This window comes from Phalaenopsis equestris, unplaced genomic scaffold (assembly GCF_001263595.1).
Source record: "Phalaenopsis equestris unplaced genomic scaffold, ASM126359v1 Scaffold000740, whole genome shotgun sequence".
NCBI classification, from domain to species: Eukaryota; Viridiplantae; Streptophyta; class Magnoliopsida; order Asparagales; family Orchidaceae; genus Phalaenopsis; species Phalaenopsis equestris.
Window position 1 is genome coordinate 156,849 of NW_018165180.1, and position 16,329 is coordinate 173,177.

A 16,329-nucleotide genomic window follows, 5' to 3' on the forward strand; every position below is an offset into this window, starting at 1 on the left:
ATATATATATATATATATATATATCTAAAGGTCAATTGTTTTGATTCTCGCATTCTCTTTTGTAATCTAAGGTTGTCTGGACAAATTCGTCAACAATCGGACCAATTTGAGCCCGATTTACATGTGTCGTACAGAGTGAAATCCGTTGGTCCGGTCAAAGTCGTTTGACAGACAAATGCCGACCAGTTTTCGCTAAAGCCACAACCAAAGTCCCGCAGAAATCTGTCGTTTGGCCAAAGTCGTCTGACAAACAAAATCTAGACCGAATTTCGTTTAAGTGAAAGTCAAAGTTTAGCAGAACGATCATTTCCTTGTGTCATTAAATACGCACCAGAGAGTCTCAAATGGATGTCTTGAGTTCTGAGAAGTTATTTATGCATGAAATACAATCTTAGGTCGTTCTAGCGGACATCCTACACATGTAACATCAAAAAGTGATGCCAACACTCGGTTGTGGCCGACCACCTATGGTCGACCAGTTAAAGGAGGTGGTCGGCCATGGGTGGCCGACCGATTGCTCGGTTGTGGTCGACTAGTTATAGGAGGCGGCCAACCATGGTGGGCAGCAAGTGAGAGAAAGAGGGCGGTGGCCGACTGGTTGGAGAGTGGTCGAGTCCAGCAACTCTGTTGTCTTGTCCAAAAAACGCCCTTCCAGGTGCTGAGGGATGAGTTCTTCCCTGAGCCGACATTTCGTCTCTCTCTATCACACACACACACACACAGATATATATAACAGCCCTAGCAACAATTTGTGTTTTAACAAGATAGCATTGTCATCTTACTTTATCAATTTAAAAAAAAAGGCTTTGGTGCCCTATGTTTGGTACTATCAATTCATTATTTTTCAATGAAATTACGTGTCCTAACTTGCAGGGGCTTAGGCCCTTGGGGCCCTGATCTAGTACGTAGGTATACAACAGCTAGGTTTGGTTCTTACTCCAGTGGTACCATCTTAAATGAAAGAGAAGCTGCTTTGTTGACAGGTACAATTCACAGTCTGTATCTTGGGTGCTTTGCCATTTGTTCTTAATGCTGTGATTTCTTGTTTAGGTCTGCTATACCTCACTTTTTCCTCTAAATTATTTAGATTACGTGTACCATACTTTGGTGGCGAAAGCAAGTGGAGAATTATGTTTGAAGTATATATTCTCTTTTGGAGCATTTGCACGGAAACCTCTTCTACAATGGTAGATTATCTTAACTTTCTGCTAGAATTCTAATTATTTAATTTTGTTGAAATCTCTTTTATCATACTGGGAAATTCACTGAGTCTATTCTTTTTCATTATATGAAAATATATGGAAATGCTTTATTTTTGTTTATTTTTTCTGTTAATCTTCCTTTTGTCTTTTTTCAGTGTCTTTTTTTTTAAATCTGTTTTCTGCCTCTTTCTTCTTGTTGGGCTTTAGATTTTTTTCAATTTTTCAAGTGAAAAGTATGGGTTTATATGATATTTATGGGGATATGAATTGCAGGGTGATCTTCCTCAGGGATGATGATCTTTCAAACTACTTTCTTCCATCAGTATTTCTATTGAAGATTTCTTCCTATTTTCAAAAATGTGTTAATGTTTTGTGCATATGGTCCTTTCTAATGCATTTATTAATCGCTTGGCATTTGGATGCTACATTTTTAAAAAAAAATTGTTGCCTTTAATTTTCTTTCAATACCATTTTTCTCATAATAAAATGTCTGTCACCAACAATTAAATTTTGTTGTCTTTCTATACTATGCCAAATCGGTAGGTCTCTGCATGTTTTTGGGGCTGGATTCACACATTCCATATGGTTCTCACTGTTTACTTTTACTCTGACAATATTGTATACCAATTTGGGTAAAGTAGGGTCCTATATGGTTCCTGAGTGCATCCAACTCAGTATACACATTTTTTTTTTGTGGACGAGAGATATAAAAGAGAAATGGATATGAGGCTTGAGGATGATGACTCAAGGTGGTTTCCCGGATTACAGTATTTTTTCAATATATATATATATATAGAGAGAGAGAGAGAGAGAGAGAGAGAGAGAGTGGCCTGCATTCAAAGTTCTCACACATGATAATTTGCGTCATAACATTCTATTGCTTCGTCATGCAGCATGGGAATCATTGTACTTTTATTATTTTTTTGGTATTCCTGTATTCATGAGAATCACTGCACACGATTATTTACAAGTATTTTTTGCATCAACTTGATGCTGAATGAGTCGTACTACTCAGCTGTCATTCTTCTTCAAAGCTGCCGCATTTGTATCTTACGAGATCTCATATTCTCATGTTCCATGTCCTACCTATCCTCCTCTCCATACCAAAATAAATATATATTACACCCATAGTCTATTTATGTGTTTTAATTAAAAAAAATTATTTCACCTAAAAGAACTTCATTGGGTGAAGAGAAATGCTTGAGCCACATTCTCAGGATACTTAATACATGAAATAAATTTTCTTTTGGAAATAAAGAATTAAGTACTAATATATTACTTTCAAAAAAGTGTCCTCACATTAATTTAATCACATAGCTAACTAGTTTGGCATGAGTTTATTTATATTTTCAGACGGATTTAGGATGCTCCAACTGTATTTTGTTGCAGTTCTTCGGATTGGAAAGTTCCTACAACCTTCATTTACGGCTACGAGGACTGGATGAATTACCAAGGCGCACAACTTGCTCGAGAGGGCATGAAGGTCCCCTGCGACATAATTAGAGTACCCCAGGTCTCCTCCTCTCTTCCACACACTTTCGTCTTGGGAAAACAAAAAAATTAAATTTAAAAAAAAAAAACTTAGCATCAAAACTCTACACATAACTTATTTGAAATACAAGACGTTGACTCAAAATAATATATATTTGGGACATTTAAATACCTGCCGCCCAATTTTTATAAATTTACATATCTATTAGCTAAATTTTTCATATCACATAAAAAATAGGAATGCTTGCATACATAGCACCAGAAACATGGTTGTTTAGAAGATCTAGCACTCAGGCATGCCACAATCAAATCATTCAAATTTTGATAAAAATGAAACTCTGAAAGATGGGTGAAAGAGGGTGCTAGATTTATAAATAACATTGTTTCGGCTAAAAAGTGAAATGCATTTTGTCATGCATGTGAGATTGCATATATGTAAGAATTGAATTCTAGGTATTTGATATGTAATTACATTGAAATCTAGACAAAATGACTCCTGATGCAATTTCTTCCCCATTTACGTGCAATAATATGAGGATGCATGCGTTGCAAAATTTGCAGGGCGGCCACTTCGTCTTCATAGACAACCCTTCAGGATTTCACTCCGCCGTTGTGCATGCTTGCCGGAAAATTTTAGCCCCAAATTTAGAGGCCTGGGAGGAGCCCTTGCCCGAAGGCCTTACCTCTGCCTGAACCTTGGAAGAACCATTATTTAGGGCTTCCTCCCACTTCATCTCTTCCGTTTATTGTAACAAATTAAATTAATGAAACAGATAATAGGAAATTATACGGGTGGTACAGAATAGCTGGAACCACGTTTTTTATATTCATTTTAGCTTCTTCCCCATATGTGCGTATTTGATAAAATTAGCTTCTTGGGATCTGCATTTCCTCGTGATGAATGGAAAAAAAAAAAAGGTTATTAATGACTGCTCGGTGGACAGCAATAATTTATTTGCTTGGGTTACGTTGAATGTTTATATGTAAGAATGCAGTTGGTTTTTGCTTGCTGTAGACTTTTTTTTTTTTTTTTAAGGCTTTTGTGCTTCTTCTGCGTATTTATATATGAAGGGGGCAGAGAGTTCCAAATAAATTTATGAAGGAAGCATTGTATGAATTAATCAACCAGGCTGTTATGCCCTAACGCATGTCGTGGATCGATTAAAATATACTTGCGTTGGTCTTTTGAATGATATCTCATCATATTTAGTGTTAATGCATATGCTTTGACTTTATTTCTTTTTTTAATCTCTTGCTGAAAAGTTTTTCCTTGGTTTTCTGTTTATTTAGAAATTGGAGATATTAAAGATCATCTAGAGCTTTGATTGTAGCGAGTTTATAGCTAAACTAATTGTCTCAACAAAGAAGAATCCAATTATATCAAAATTAATTTAATCCGAGTTCATTCAAACCCGGAGCAAGCAATTAAATCACATGTGGATGGTTTAGGTAATTAATTTGAGGTTCAAATGAACTCTCAATTTAACATATTTGTATTTAAATTAAGCATATCAATGGGAATTGTTCAACCATGTGGTTATGCTAGTTATTTGTCAAATGATCTAAATGTCCCTCTTTAATGTGCTATAAATAAATCCTCAACACTTGGGAAGGGAGGAGTGAAATTTCAATTTTATTCTGAACTTGAAGACCATGAATTAAGTCTTGATTTCCTTAGCCAACAATCACCAGCCGTCAGTCACTACTACTACCTAATTCACCGTCGGTGAACTCCAGAATACGATATAAGAAAATATTTTGAATATGATGTAACAAAATATCTCAAATACAATGTAATGTATGACACGAGATTATAGACTTAAAGTTTAACTACTTACAATTACCGTAATTAAAATACAAATATTTTTCATACTCATGATTTTTTTAGCGTTGTAACCCCTTTTTTTTTCAAATTATAAGATAATAGTGTCTTCATAATTACATATTTATAGTGAATTATATTAACTTGAATAAGTCCTGGGTTTTTTTTCTCTTTTTAAGTTTTTCCAGATAAGAAATTTTGATGCCCCCTTCCACCCGTTTATTTGTGTTAACTCTATGGCTAAAACTTTAAACTCATCACTCTACTATCATGAATGTTCTAGCGCAAACAAAAGCTCTATACTATGAAAAATTATTCCGTGCGGACACCACATGCAGAGATGCATGCGGTGTCTAATCTCCACCGTGGGTCCCACCAAACCCGTGATGAAGGGTGGAGATTGGACACCGCGGAATAATTTTTCTACTCATGTATTTTTATATAAAAAAATTTTTTGTTATATTTTGAAGTGTCGTATTTTTTTAATAAAAAAAAAATCTATAACAAGTGACAAATCATCATAAAATCCAGTTGAAAATCTGTTCATAAAATCATCTAAAAAAAAAAACATGCAGGAGAATTCAGCTCAAAACGGCTCCTGAGTCCGCCCGTGATGCCCCCAACAAACAGCTGCACCCCCTGCTACCTTCTGTCCCCAAGGCCATGCCCCAATAAGTAACCACAATGCTTCTAACCACGTGGGTTAAAAAGGAACCGGCATATACGCTCACTCCATCCCTCAGATCAGCCACCATCACGTAATAATAGCAAAGCATCTCTTCTCCATCAAAAAGGTGGCTTTAACTCCAAACCCCAAGCCGCCCAACGGCTACAATTCCTATTTTTTCCTCAATTCTTTTCCATGTCACTTTGTCCCCACCACCCCCGACTTCGCCGCTCGGTCGGATGATAAAAGGTTAAAAAAATAAATTTAAAAAAAAAAAAAAAATCAATTTGAACCGATCCCAGAAACCCGGGAAAGCATAACGGAATAGCAGGAAAGAAAAATAAAATAAAAATGTGCTGCGCACAGAGAATCACCGGCGGCGAGCCTCCCGCCGGCCTTGTAGATTAAGCCGGCGAGGGCTGCGAGGTCGGATCGTTGGATGATGGAATGTCGGTGCCGACGCGACAGCCCTCCAGCATGAATACGACGTCCGCCATGTTGGGACGGTCCACCGGGCTTGGAGCTGTGCAGAGCAGCCCGACCTTGATACCAAGAAGAAACTCCTCCCACTCCGCAGATTCAGGATCGAGCTCCAACAACCCCGGCTCCAGTAACTCAGTAATCTGCCCTCGCTGCAGCTGCCTCTTCACCCACTTCACGATATCCTCCTCCTCCTCCTCCCCGGCAAAAGTCCCCGGCCGCCGCCCAGTCAGCAGCTCCAATAAAACAATTCCAAAGCTGAACACGTCTCCTTCCCTCGTCGCCTGCCCCGCCGCCGCAGCATCCGGCGCTACATAGCCCAATGAACCAACCACGCCCACGGCAACTGAAGACGTCGACGCTGCAGCCTCCGCGGCTGCTCCCGCCGTCCCCCCCCTCCTCTCCAGCCCAAATCAGACAAATGGGGCTCAAAATCGGCATCAAACAATACGTTCTGCGGCTTCACGTCCCCATGGACAACATTCGCGGCGTGCAGGAACGCGAGACCCCGCGCCACTCCGAGCGCGATTAGGTGCCGCATTGGCCAGTTGAGCACGTGGCCATCTTGGTGCGATGCTTCCTGGAGCAGAGTGGCTAGATTACCGTTCGGCATGTAGTCGTAGATGAGCAGCCGGACGTCCGGCGGAGGCCCGGCGTAATAACCCCGGAGCACGGTCAGGTTCCTCTGCTTCACCTTCCCGAGCGATTCCGCTTCCTTGCGGAAAAAGCCTTCCTCCACCACCACCGCCCCATCGGCGGAAGTTGACGGCAGCCGGAGGATTGACAGCACCGTGCCGTCGTTGTAGCAGGCCTTGAAGACAAGCCCGTGGCGCCCGCGGCTCAACACGTTCTCCTCGTCAAACTGCCTCGTGGCTTCCAATGTCTCCGTGTAGGTGATTTTGTTCTGGAACATGATTAGCTTCGGTCCTCCACCGTTGTCGCCGGCGCTGCCGGAGCTCGATCCGCTTCCTCGTCCTGGACTGCGCTTCTTCGGCCCGTCGCGCCTCTCGAGAAACCTCTGCCGCCATCGGATTAGAAAACAGACGCAGCAGCAGTAGAGTATTGTGAGGAGGATGACCGCCAGCGCGCCAGCGAGGGATATGAAAAGAATCGACTGAGTCCACCTTTTCTTTCCGCCGCATTTATTGGCCAACGGCTGACCGCAGAGGTCAGGATTTCCAGCGAACAGAGAAGCATTCTTGAATCGGGAGGACAACATTAGCGGTATCTCGCCCTCCAGATTGTTGTATGAGACGTTGAAGTGAGTCAATCTGTTAATAACTGCAAGGCTGGAGGGAATCGCGCCGCTGAGTTTGTTTGAGGAAAGATCTAAGTTTTGCAGCTTGGACAAGTTCGAGAGGGACTCCGGGATGCTTCCGGAGAGATTGTTTTTGTCAAGCAGGAGAGTGGACAGCGACGAGCATTGCGAAATCTCCATTGGGATTCCTCCAGAAAGGAGATTCTTGCCGAGGTCGAGTTCTTCCAGGTTGGAGAGCCGCGAGAGATCCACGGGAATGTAACCTGAAAGGTGGTTTTCGCGGAGCTGGATGGTGGTGAGGTTAGAGCAGTTGCCAAGCTCCGCAGGAATCACGCCAGAGAGGTTATTTTTGGAGATGGAGAGAACTTGCAGGGACTGGAGATAACCGTAGGTGGTTGGGATGACACCTTTAAACGAATTGGACGTCAGATTGAGCCGCTGCAGGCTCCACAGGCTGGTGAAACCTTCAGGAAACTCACCTGATAACGAGTTATCGGCAAGCGAGATCACTTGGAGGTTCGGCATCCCGAAAAGCTCAGCTGGAATTTCGCCGGAGAGGTTGTCTTGTCCACTGAGGTCTAGTAATTTAAGGTTTCCAAGCTTTCCGATGCTCGACGGGATGCTTCCGGAAAAAAAATTGTTGCTCAAGTTCAAGCTTTGCAAACGCTCAAGATTCCCGATACCGACCGGAATCTCGCCGGAGAATCTATTGCGGGAAAGGTCCAGAGAAGACAGGTTGCTCAACCTCAGTATCTCTTCCGGTATGCTTCCACTTAGGTTGTTCTGACGCAATGAGAGGCCGTCGAGATGTGATAGCGCGCCAAAACTAGCCGGAATCGAACCAGTAAATAGGTTTCCGCCAAGAAGAAGCGTTGTCATCTCCGGAAGATCTCCAAGAGCCGATGGTATTATGCCAGAAAATCGGTTATGCTCCAGTTCAAGAACATGCAGGGAGGTGCACATCCCGATGTCCGTCGGAACGGTTCCGCTCATCAAATTTGTTCCAATACGAAGCTCCTGGAGCACGATTAACTTGCCCATTTCCGGCGGAAGATCACCGGAAAATGCGTTCCTAGAAAGATCCAAAACCGTCAGAGTTGAGATGTTAGTCAGCCACACTGGGAAAGGCCCAGCTACCTGATTCTCCTTCACATCGAACACCTGGAGAACACTGGAAGCGAGCGCTGCCGGAGCTCGCTCCTCCGAAGGTTCGGGTAAAAGGGAGAGCGCATTGTAACCTAGCTGCACGATCCGCAGCGACGGCGGGGGGCGCGGCGGAGGCGTTGTATAAAATGGAAGATGGAATCGGGCCGGAAAGCTGGTTATGCGAGAGCGAAAGAACCTGAAGTGTAGGGATCTCACCGACGGCCGCCGGAACGATGCCTTGGAGTTTGTTCCCCTGTATACTGAGGTGAAGCAGGGAAGAGCAGTTCGCAAGAACAGCCGGAATCGTCCCCTCGAGCTCGTTCCAGTCCAGCCAAAGATAAAGGAGCATCTGAAGCCGGCCGAGATCCCCCGGAATAGTGCCGCGCAGGCGATTGAAGGAGAGATTGAGTAGCTGCAACCGCGGAGCCGTTGACGACAAGTTGGTTGGGATTTGGCTGGTAAAAGAGTTGGATGAGAGGTCAAGATAGCGGAGGTTTGGAAGAAGAACGGCCGGAAAAACTCCGGAGAGGCGGTTTCCGGCGGCATTTAGTATCTGGAGTTTAGTGAGGTTGGAAAGGAGAGCGGGGGGAAGCGGGCCGTTGAGGGAGTTGTATTGAAGAAAAAGGGTTCGGAGGTCGGAGAGGTTGGCTAGTGAGGGAGGAATAGATCCAGTAAATAAGTTGGAGGGCAAGCTGAGCTTGCGAAGAAAATGTAGGTCAGCGAGGCGGTCGGAGATGGGACCTGAGAGGCGAAGGCGAGTCAGCCGGAGCTCGACGACACGGCCGCCGCCGACGGGCTCGCCGGTGACACCCCGCCCACCTCCTCGTGCCGCGTAGTGGGATCCCAACCCGAGAGCGCGCCGAGGGGATCTTGGAGGTTGAGCCGGAATGCGGTGAGCGCGTCGATCTCCGACTGGGTGGCCGGCGTACGGCCCTCCGGCGCGGCGGATGCCAGCAGAAAGAGGCGGAGGAGCAGAAGGAGAAGAAAGGCGACGTAGGGCGGCGGCATTCCGAGCCGGAGCCGGCGAACTTTCTAATTTCTTTTCCTGAAGAGCTGTGGAAGGAAGACTGAGGCTATATTCATCAGAAATAGGGCTCTTGAACTTCATGAGAAGTAAAGAATCATTTCCCTCTTTTTTTTTTTTTCAAATAGAAATCTAATATTCATCATTTATCCGTTACTAATTTTTATTTTTATTTTTATTTTTCTTAGGTTGTTGAGAAGGGCGCTACAGCAGAGCTAGCAGAAGTTGGGTCCCAATGTACATATATATATATAGCCTTCATGTGACATTGAATGATATATCAAATTTATGTAGATATGAGGAAGAGGGAAGAGAACTTTAGGCTTCTGACCGTTATATTTAATCATAATAAATTACAGATATGGACGTATCATACTTCTGATTTAAAACATTTTATATGGTTTTGGAATTTTAGTGTGGATAAATTTTTGTTCTTGTAATGGCAAAGTCTAGCTGCCTGCCTCTATATATATTTGTCTAAAGATTTGTTGAATGACAATATGTTTTTAAGTCATTGGATGGATTTGTGATTTGAGACTTTGTTTTTGGGTTGCATTAAAGACTCCAAAGAAGTTTAAATTTGTCATGAGTGATCTTACTCGGCTCCCCCAATTTCCTCTAGCGTTTGGATTCAAATTTACGTATTGATGACACAAAAAGCTTGTTAGTAAATATTATGAGAGTGAACGTATTGGATCTTGATTTGTCCGTGAATCACACCTAATGAACAATGATGAATAGTAAAACATAAAGTTTTATGGATTTATCTAATATATAGTAGATTAAAGATATAGCCAAAATGAGGATAAATGAAGTTGATTTTTTAATAATATTTTCATTATAGCAAGTTATCATGTAAGAGAATGAATAATTAATGTAAATGTTGATTATACGTGTAAATGATTGTAAGAGATTTACTTTTGTGTTGAGATTGACTTGTTTAAGTTTGTTTAATTAATACTTTTGTATCAGGAAAAAGGCAAGTGAACGATTCGAATACGCAGTCTCACAATGGGAAATTACACTCTCAACAATTATATCACAAATAAGTACGTTATTTATTTAAAGAATAAAAATATTTTATCTAGTTAGAATAAATGTGGTTTGTTCTAACATGAAATTCTAGACTGAATCTTCAGTAGCATTGCGATGTGGGTCACAGCGAACTCGTCTTTCGGTAATTTGAGAAAAAATGATGAAAATGATCAAATGAATATGTTCAATGCCATTTTGTTTAATTATAAATAAATAAATAAACTGAAAATAATAAATTTAAGCGAGTCAAATTGAATTATCACAAATTCTTCAAAACCACGATTACTTTTTTTTTTTTAATTTTATTAAAATTGACTAAAATTTTATTAATCATATTATTTCTCCGAGTTTCCAAGAGAATTTGTTGCCAATCTCTTAAATAATCAATCAATATATATATATATATATATATATATTATCTCAAATTCAATTGGAGCAATGTTCAATTTATTTACGTAATTAGACCTAAATTATAACCCATCTCATCTAAAAAATATAGAAAGTTATGAATCAAATAACAATTATCATTTTTCTCAGCCAGAAAAGCTTCTGCATAACTCTTTTTAACAAATTTGGTTAGACATAAACTTACCTGAGTTAAGCATACCAAAGAAGAGAGTTTAAGCTAACTTAACTACAATGTGGAAACATCATATGAATTTATAAAATTATCTTCAATGTGGAAACATCACATAAGTATAATGACTCATTTTATAAATTTAAATCAACAACTGTCAACCTAAAAACAAATTAGTCGGCCAACTAAAGTATAGGCTAATAAGCAAAAAGAAAACTTACTATTTGGATATTTGGGCTAGCCAAGTTAATTTATGATGTGCCCATGAAATATATCTGATAACAATAGTAAAAACAACACTATCAAATTATGAATGTTATCACACAATGGTTCCATAATTGAGATTTCATCTCATAGAAATTGGCCGACTCTTCTCCTAAGATTGTGGCAGCTTTTTGAAAAGATTATCAATCATCTTAATCTTGTAAAAGCTCATATTTTTTAGATAATATTACATCATGACTCTTAACGGAGTCCAATGGTGGGATGCCACATATGAAGCGGGTCCTACCGTAATACACTGATATTGACCAGTGTAAAGAACGGTGGGGTCCTTGACACATGGCGCCTCACCATTGGACTCCGAACGCATCCAGAGTCCTTATGTAATTTTTTTTTTTCCATATTTCTACCATCTAAATGCCTTGCAGGCTTTGATGATATGATCTATACAAAAAATTTGCCACAATCTGATACTGATGCCATTAATATTGTAATATAAGAAAGTGAGAGTGCATTAGATGGCATAGATCATGTATATATTGTATTCAACAAGGATTTATATTTTTTGTTTACGATTCCATGCAATCATCACATGTTTGGTTAGTGGCTATGGTAATACAACTTTTAGAGTTCTTCATCCGTACTCCATTTGCATGCATACACCATAATTCTTATGTATTTACATATCATATCTAACTTAAACTTTCATATTTACATATGCAGCACTCAAGATTGTAACACACGTACAAAATATCTTTATTACTAAATTTTTAAAGGTGAAATACATTTTTGCATGCATAGGTTATGAAGGTAAATGTTAAACTTTAAGTGTTAAAAATGTAAATGCACAAGAATTGTGTGTGTGTATGTAGATTTGCTCACCCAATGTTTGAAATTTATATTCATGACATCTTAATGGCATAAATTTATACATTAAGTTCTATTTCATTTTTATAAAGATAGTGACAACTATACTTTTGATGCGACGTTGAAGATTTGAGTGCTATGTAGGTAAATATTAATGTAGGTGTTGGATATGTGAATAGAAATACAATTTTTTTGCGCATAGATTTATGACAGCAAAGTGTTACAAGTATAAATATCAATTTTAGGTGTGAGATAGGTAAATATATTAAAAATATGTGAAATGTAAATGTTTTTTTCTAATATTAATATGATAACATAATAATTTTAAAATCACTTACATATCTCTCTCATATAGTTTATAAATTAACTTATGATTGAACATACTAATTGATGTGTGTTGGAGACTTCACGACAATAAAGTAATAATTTAGCGTATTAGTATTGAACATAAATTCAAAACGCATACAAATAAAAGAGAAGTAAGCAAGAGGAGATAAATTGTTGATCATGGGTTATACCCACTCACAACACTTCATAGCACAACAAGTTTTAACTTATGACATCACAGATTGGGGCATCCCCACAAGAAAGTGCTCATGAGAATAGCTCATAATTACCTTTAACAACATATTTCTTCTTCTTTACCTCTATGCAGTGATTGTGCTCAAAATAAGAGTCATACACTTTCATTTTCTAAAATCCCTACTACTTACAAACTTTTAGAAATGAATCACTGAGATATTTGGGGATCATTTCCCCATACCACCCTTAGAGGTTATAAATATTTTATCACTTTCGTAGATGTTTTTTCTCGCTTTTGTTTGTGTACACCGCTACAACGTAAATTTGAGAGTACTTCACAATTTATATTTTTATACAAAATACGTAAAACTCATTTTCAATCAAACATTAATTTTTTACCATTAGATGGAGGAGGAGAATACACTTCAAATGTTTTACATAATTATCTACAAGAAAATGACATCCAAAATCAATATAGATATGCTTATACTATGGAACAAAATGGCATGGCAGAACTTAAAAATAGACACCTAGTAGAAACTGCAATAACTTTATTAAATGTTTCTAACCTTCCTCTTAGATTTTGGATGGAAGCCATTCATACTGCTAATTATCTCATTAATAGACTTCCACCCACAATCATTAAGAATGTTTCCCCTTTTCAATTGCTTTATAGTACTTCACCTACATATCACCACCTCGAATCTTTGGATGTTTATGTTACCCATGGCAACCACAACATGTTACTCATAAGTTCTCTTGAAAATCCTTGCCCTGTATTTTTATGGGCTACAGTCCCCATCATAAGTATTACAAATGTTTTGATATTCAGGAAAATAAAAATTTTATTTCTCGTCACATTATTTTTTATGAAATCATATCCCCCTACAAAAAACCTACAAGTACTTCTTCTACTTCTACATGCAACTCACCTCATTACATACCACCCTCACTTCTCATTCCACTGTCAACTCTCTCTCATAATCTCGACAACACTATTATCCCTCCTCTTCCTCAAACTATACTCCTCTCTCTTCATCTTCATAATAGTCACGCTACTTCTCCTTCCATAGAAATGTCCCCTCCCTCTGCTCACTCTTCCTACATTAGACTCTCCCCTACCCACTCACAAAGTTCACCCTATGGTTACCCGCAAGCAAATCGACAGTCTCAAACCCAAACAACTCGTAGATCTTTAACACGCTATCCCTCACCATGACACTCCTACCACTTACACTCAAGCTATTAAGATTTTCCATTGGAGGAATGCTATGTTGAAGGAATTCATGTCCTTGCAACAACAAGGCACGTGGAATCTTGTGCCTCCCACTGCAAATACAAATGTCGTAGGGTCAAATCGCTCACTATAAAGCTCACTTGTAGCCCAAGGTTTTAAACAACAACAAGGAATTTATTATACGGAAACCTTTAGCTCAGTCGCTAAATTTCCCACGATTCACATTCTTATTACACTTGCTAACACATAAAAAAATAAAATTCAGCAGCTTGATGTCTCCAATGCTTTTGTGCACAAGAAACTAGATGACACTGTCTATGTGACTCAACCACCCAATTTTATTGATTCCCAACATCCTCATCACATTTGTAAATTAAACAAAGCTATTTATGGCCTCAAAAAAGCACCACAACAGTGGTGCTTCACTGTTTTGCAGTTTTCTTTATGCTTAGAACTTTACTCTCAGCACTGCTGATCAATCTCTCTTAATTTACAACAAAGACAATATTCATATTTATTTATTAGTCTATGTTGATGACATTCTAATAACTAGAAACTCCTTTTCTGTTATTACTAAAATTACCTACACTCTCAACATGTGTTTCAATTTAAAACAACTCGGTCCTATCTCTAATTTTCTTGGCTTACAAATTCAATAAACATCTACTATTAGTTCATAAATTAACAACACTATCTTACTGATCCTTTTCACAAAACCGACATGATTAATGTCAGGTCGGTTTTAACTCCACCTCCCACCAAACACTCTTCCTCAACTGGACCATACACTTCATTAACTGACCCAACCAGACATCACATTTGTTGTAAATCGTCTCAGCTAATGCATCAGCCCACCACTTTTCACTATCAACACCTAAAAAGTCTTCTCAGATATTTATTTATTAGTCTATGTTGATGACATTTTAATAACTAGAACTTCTTTTCTGTTATTACTAAACTTACCCACACTCTCAACATGTGTTTCAATTTAAGACAACTCGATCCTATCTCTAATTTTCTTGGCTTACATATTCAATAAACCTCTACTAGTTACTTCATAAATTAACAACACTATCTGATTGATCTTCTTCACAAAACCAACATGATGAATGCCAAATCGGTTTTAACTCCTCTTCCCACCAAACACTCTTCCTCAACTAAACCATACACTTCATTAATTGACCCAAACTTTTTAGATAGATCATTGGAATGCTTTAATATCTAACCATTACCCTACCAGACATCACATTGTCGTAAATCATCTCAATCAATGCATCAACCCACCACTCTTCACTATCAACTCCCAAACGTCTTCTCAGATATTTAAAAGGTACCAATACTCACGACATACCAATTACCCGTGGCTCTTTACTTTTAAATGTTTATGCAGACGTTGATTGGGCCTCAGATGCAACTGATAGAAAATTCTTTTTGAGTATTTTGCATTTATGTAGGTTCAAATCTTATATCAAGGTCTGTTAAGAAGCAACCCATGGTTGCAAGATCATATGGACAAGCCGTATACAGGGCTATCACATCAACTACCACTGAAATTATATGGTTACGTAGGTTATTACAAGATCTTACAAACACAACCACACCTCCTACCATCATTTACAATGACAGTATTTCAGCTAGAACACTTGCTCACAACCTTATTTTTCATGCCCGCACAAAGCACATATAAGTGGACTATTACTTTACTATTAGACTTAAAAAGATTCATTTACAACACTTGATGACAGAAAATCAGATTACTGATATTTTTACAAAACCCTTACATATAGCTTGACATTAAGAACTCATCACCAAGCTCACGATCCAACCAGCCGATCAACAACTTGAAGGGGGGTGAAGTGGAAGTTTGTTACACTCACTTGAATCTCTGTGTTTTACCTTTGGATCTCATGGATCACTTGCACCTCTCCATCGAAGCTTTCTTCTCAATGCCCTAGAGATTTAGTTGCATAGGAAATGCTATTTATGTTAGAAATAAGTTAGTTGTGTATTGTTGTTCATATTTACTAGTTTGTCATCACTCTGGCTTTATATAGAGTAGAATGGTTTATTTGTTGGTTGTAACTAAGGAAATGAGATGAAACAAAAGGATTTTTGCTTAATCTTTTTTCAAGTTGCCCATCTCTTCTTCTTATACTAGTTTTTTATCTTCTCATTATCCTCTTCTATGAGATTATTTAGGAGACATCGCAATTTTTTACGTGAAAAATCCTGAAAAGAGGAAAATCATAGGACCTAGTCCAGTTGAAATAATACGATATGAACGATGGGTATACGTGTCCAATCATCTCTTTAATTAAGGAATATTGAGTTATATAATTGATCATTGTAGATTTATAACAATAGTTTATCAATAACAACTGTAGTTTGTGTCTCTATGTTTAAAAAACATGGAAGTAGTAGTTTGCCGTGAATTCTCTAGCACATGTCACTCTAGAATGATTTTCGAACAATCTCCATCGAGGGTATAGCACCAATCCTTCTAAATCAAAGTAAATGGAGCAAGTAGACTAGAAGTGAACGACCGCCATCATGAATGCAGTTAATATGGAGAAATTATTAAATATGAATAATATATTAAGAGCTATCATATATAATAGAAGTATATCATTGTACAATGTCGAGCATATAAATATATAATAATGCACACTTATTATATGTACCTACTTTTAAAAACGTTGTCCATATTATAACAGATTTTCAATATAATATGAGTTCTTCAATGGAAATCATGGGAAGCAAAATCATTATTAACGAGTTT

The 16,329-nt window shown here is 38.7% G+C and overlaps 2 protein-coding genes across 3 annotated transcripts in view; one reads left to right on the forward strand and one right to left on the reverse strand.

The window, feature by feature from the left end:
- LOC110030549 (probable 1-acylglycerol-3-phosphate O-acyltransferase) overlaps positions 1 to 3,523 on the forward strand; it is a 28,859-nt gene extending 25,336 nt beyond the window's left edge. For both annotated transcript variants that reach the window (XM_020733296.1, XM_020733297.1), the window contains 4 exons: positions 874 to 983; positions 1,088 to 1,187; positions 2,592 to 2,715; positions 3,255 to 3,523. In XM_020733296.1, the coding sequence (XP_020588955.1) occupies positions 874 to 983; positions 1,088 to 1,187; positions 2,592 to 2,715; positions 3,255 to 3,386 (466 nt within the window). In that variant the 3' untranslated portion in view covers positions 3,387 to 3,523. The remainder of the gene's footprint in view (positions 1 to 873; positions 984 to 1,087; positions 1,188 to 2,591; positions 2,716 to 3,254) is intronic.
- A 1,544-nt stretch (positions 3,524 to 5,067) lies between these two features.
- Positions 5,068 to 9,191, reverse strand: LOC110030550 (probable inactive leucine-rich repeat receptor kinase XIAO). Its single transcript, XM_020733298.1, is given in 4 exon segments — positions 5,068 to 6,077; positions 6,080 to 8,186; positions 8,188 to 8,897; positions 8,900 to 9,191. Coding segments are annotated over 4 exon segments (3,483 nt in total). The 5' UTR covers positions 9,075 to 9,191; the 3' UTR covers positions 5,068 to 5,586.
- Positions 9,192 to 16,329: the final 7,138 nt, after the last annotated feature.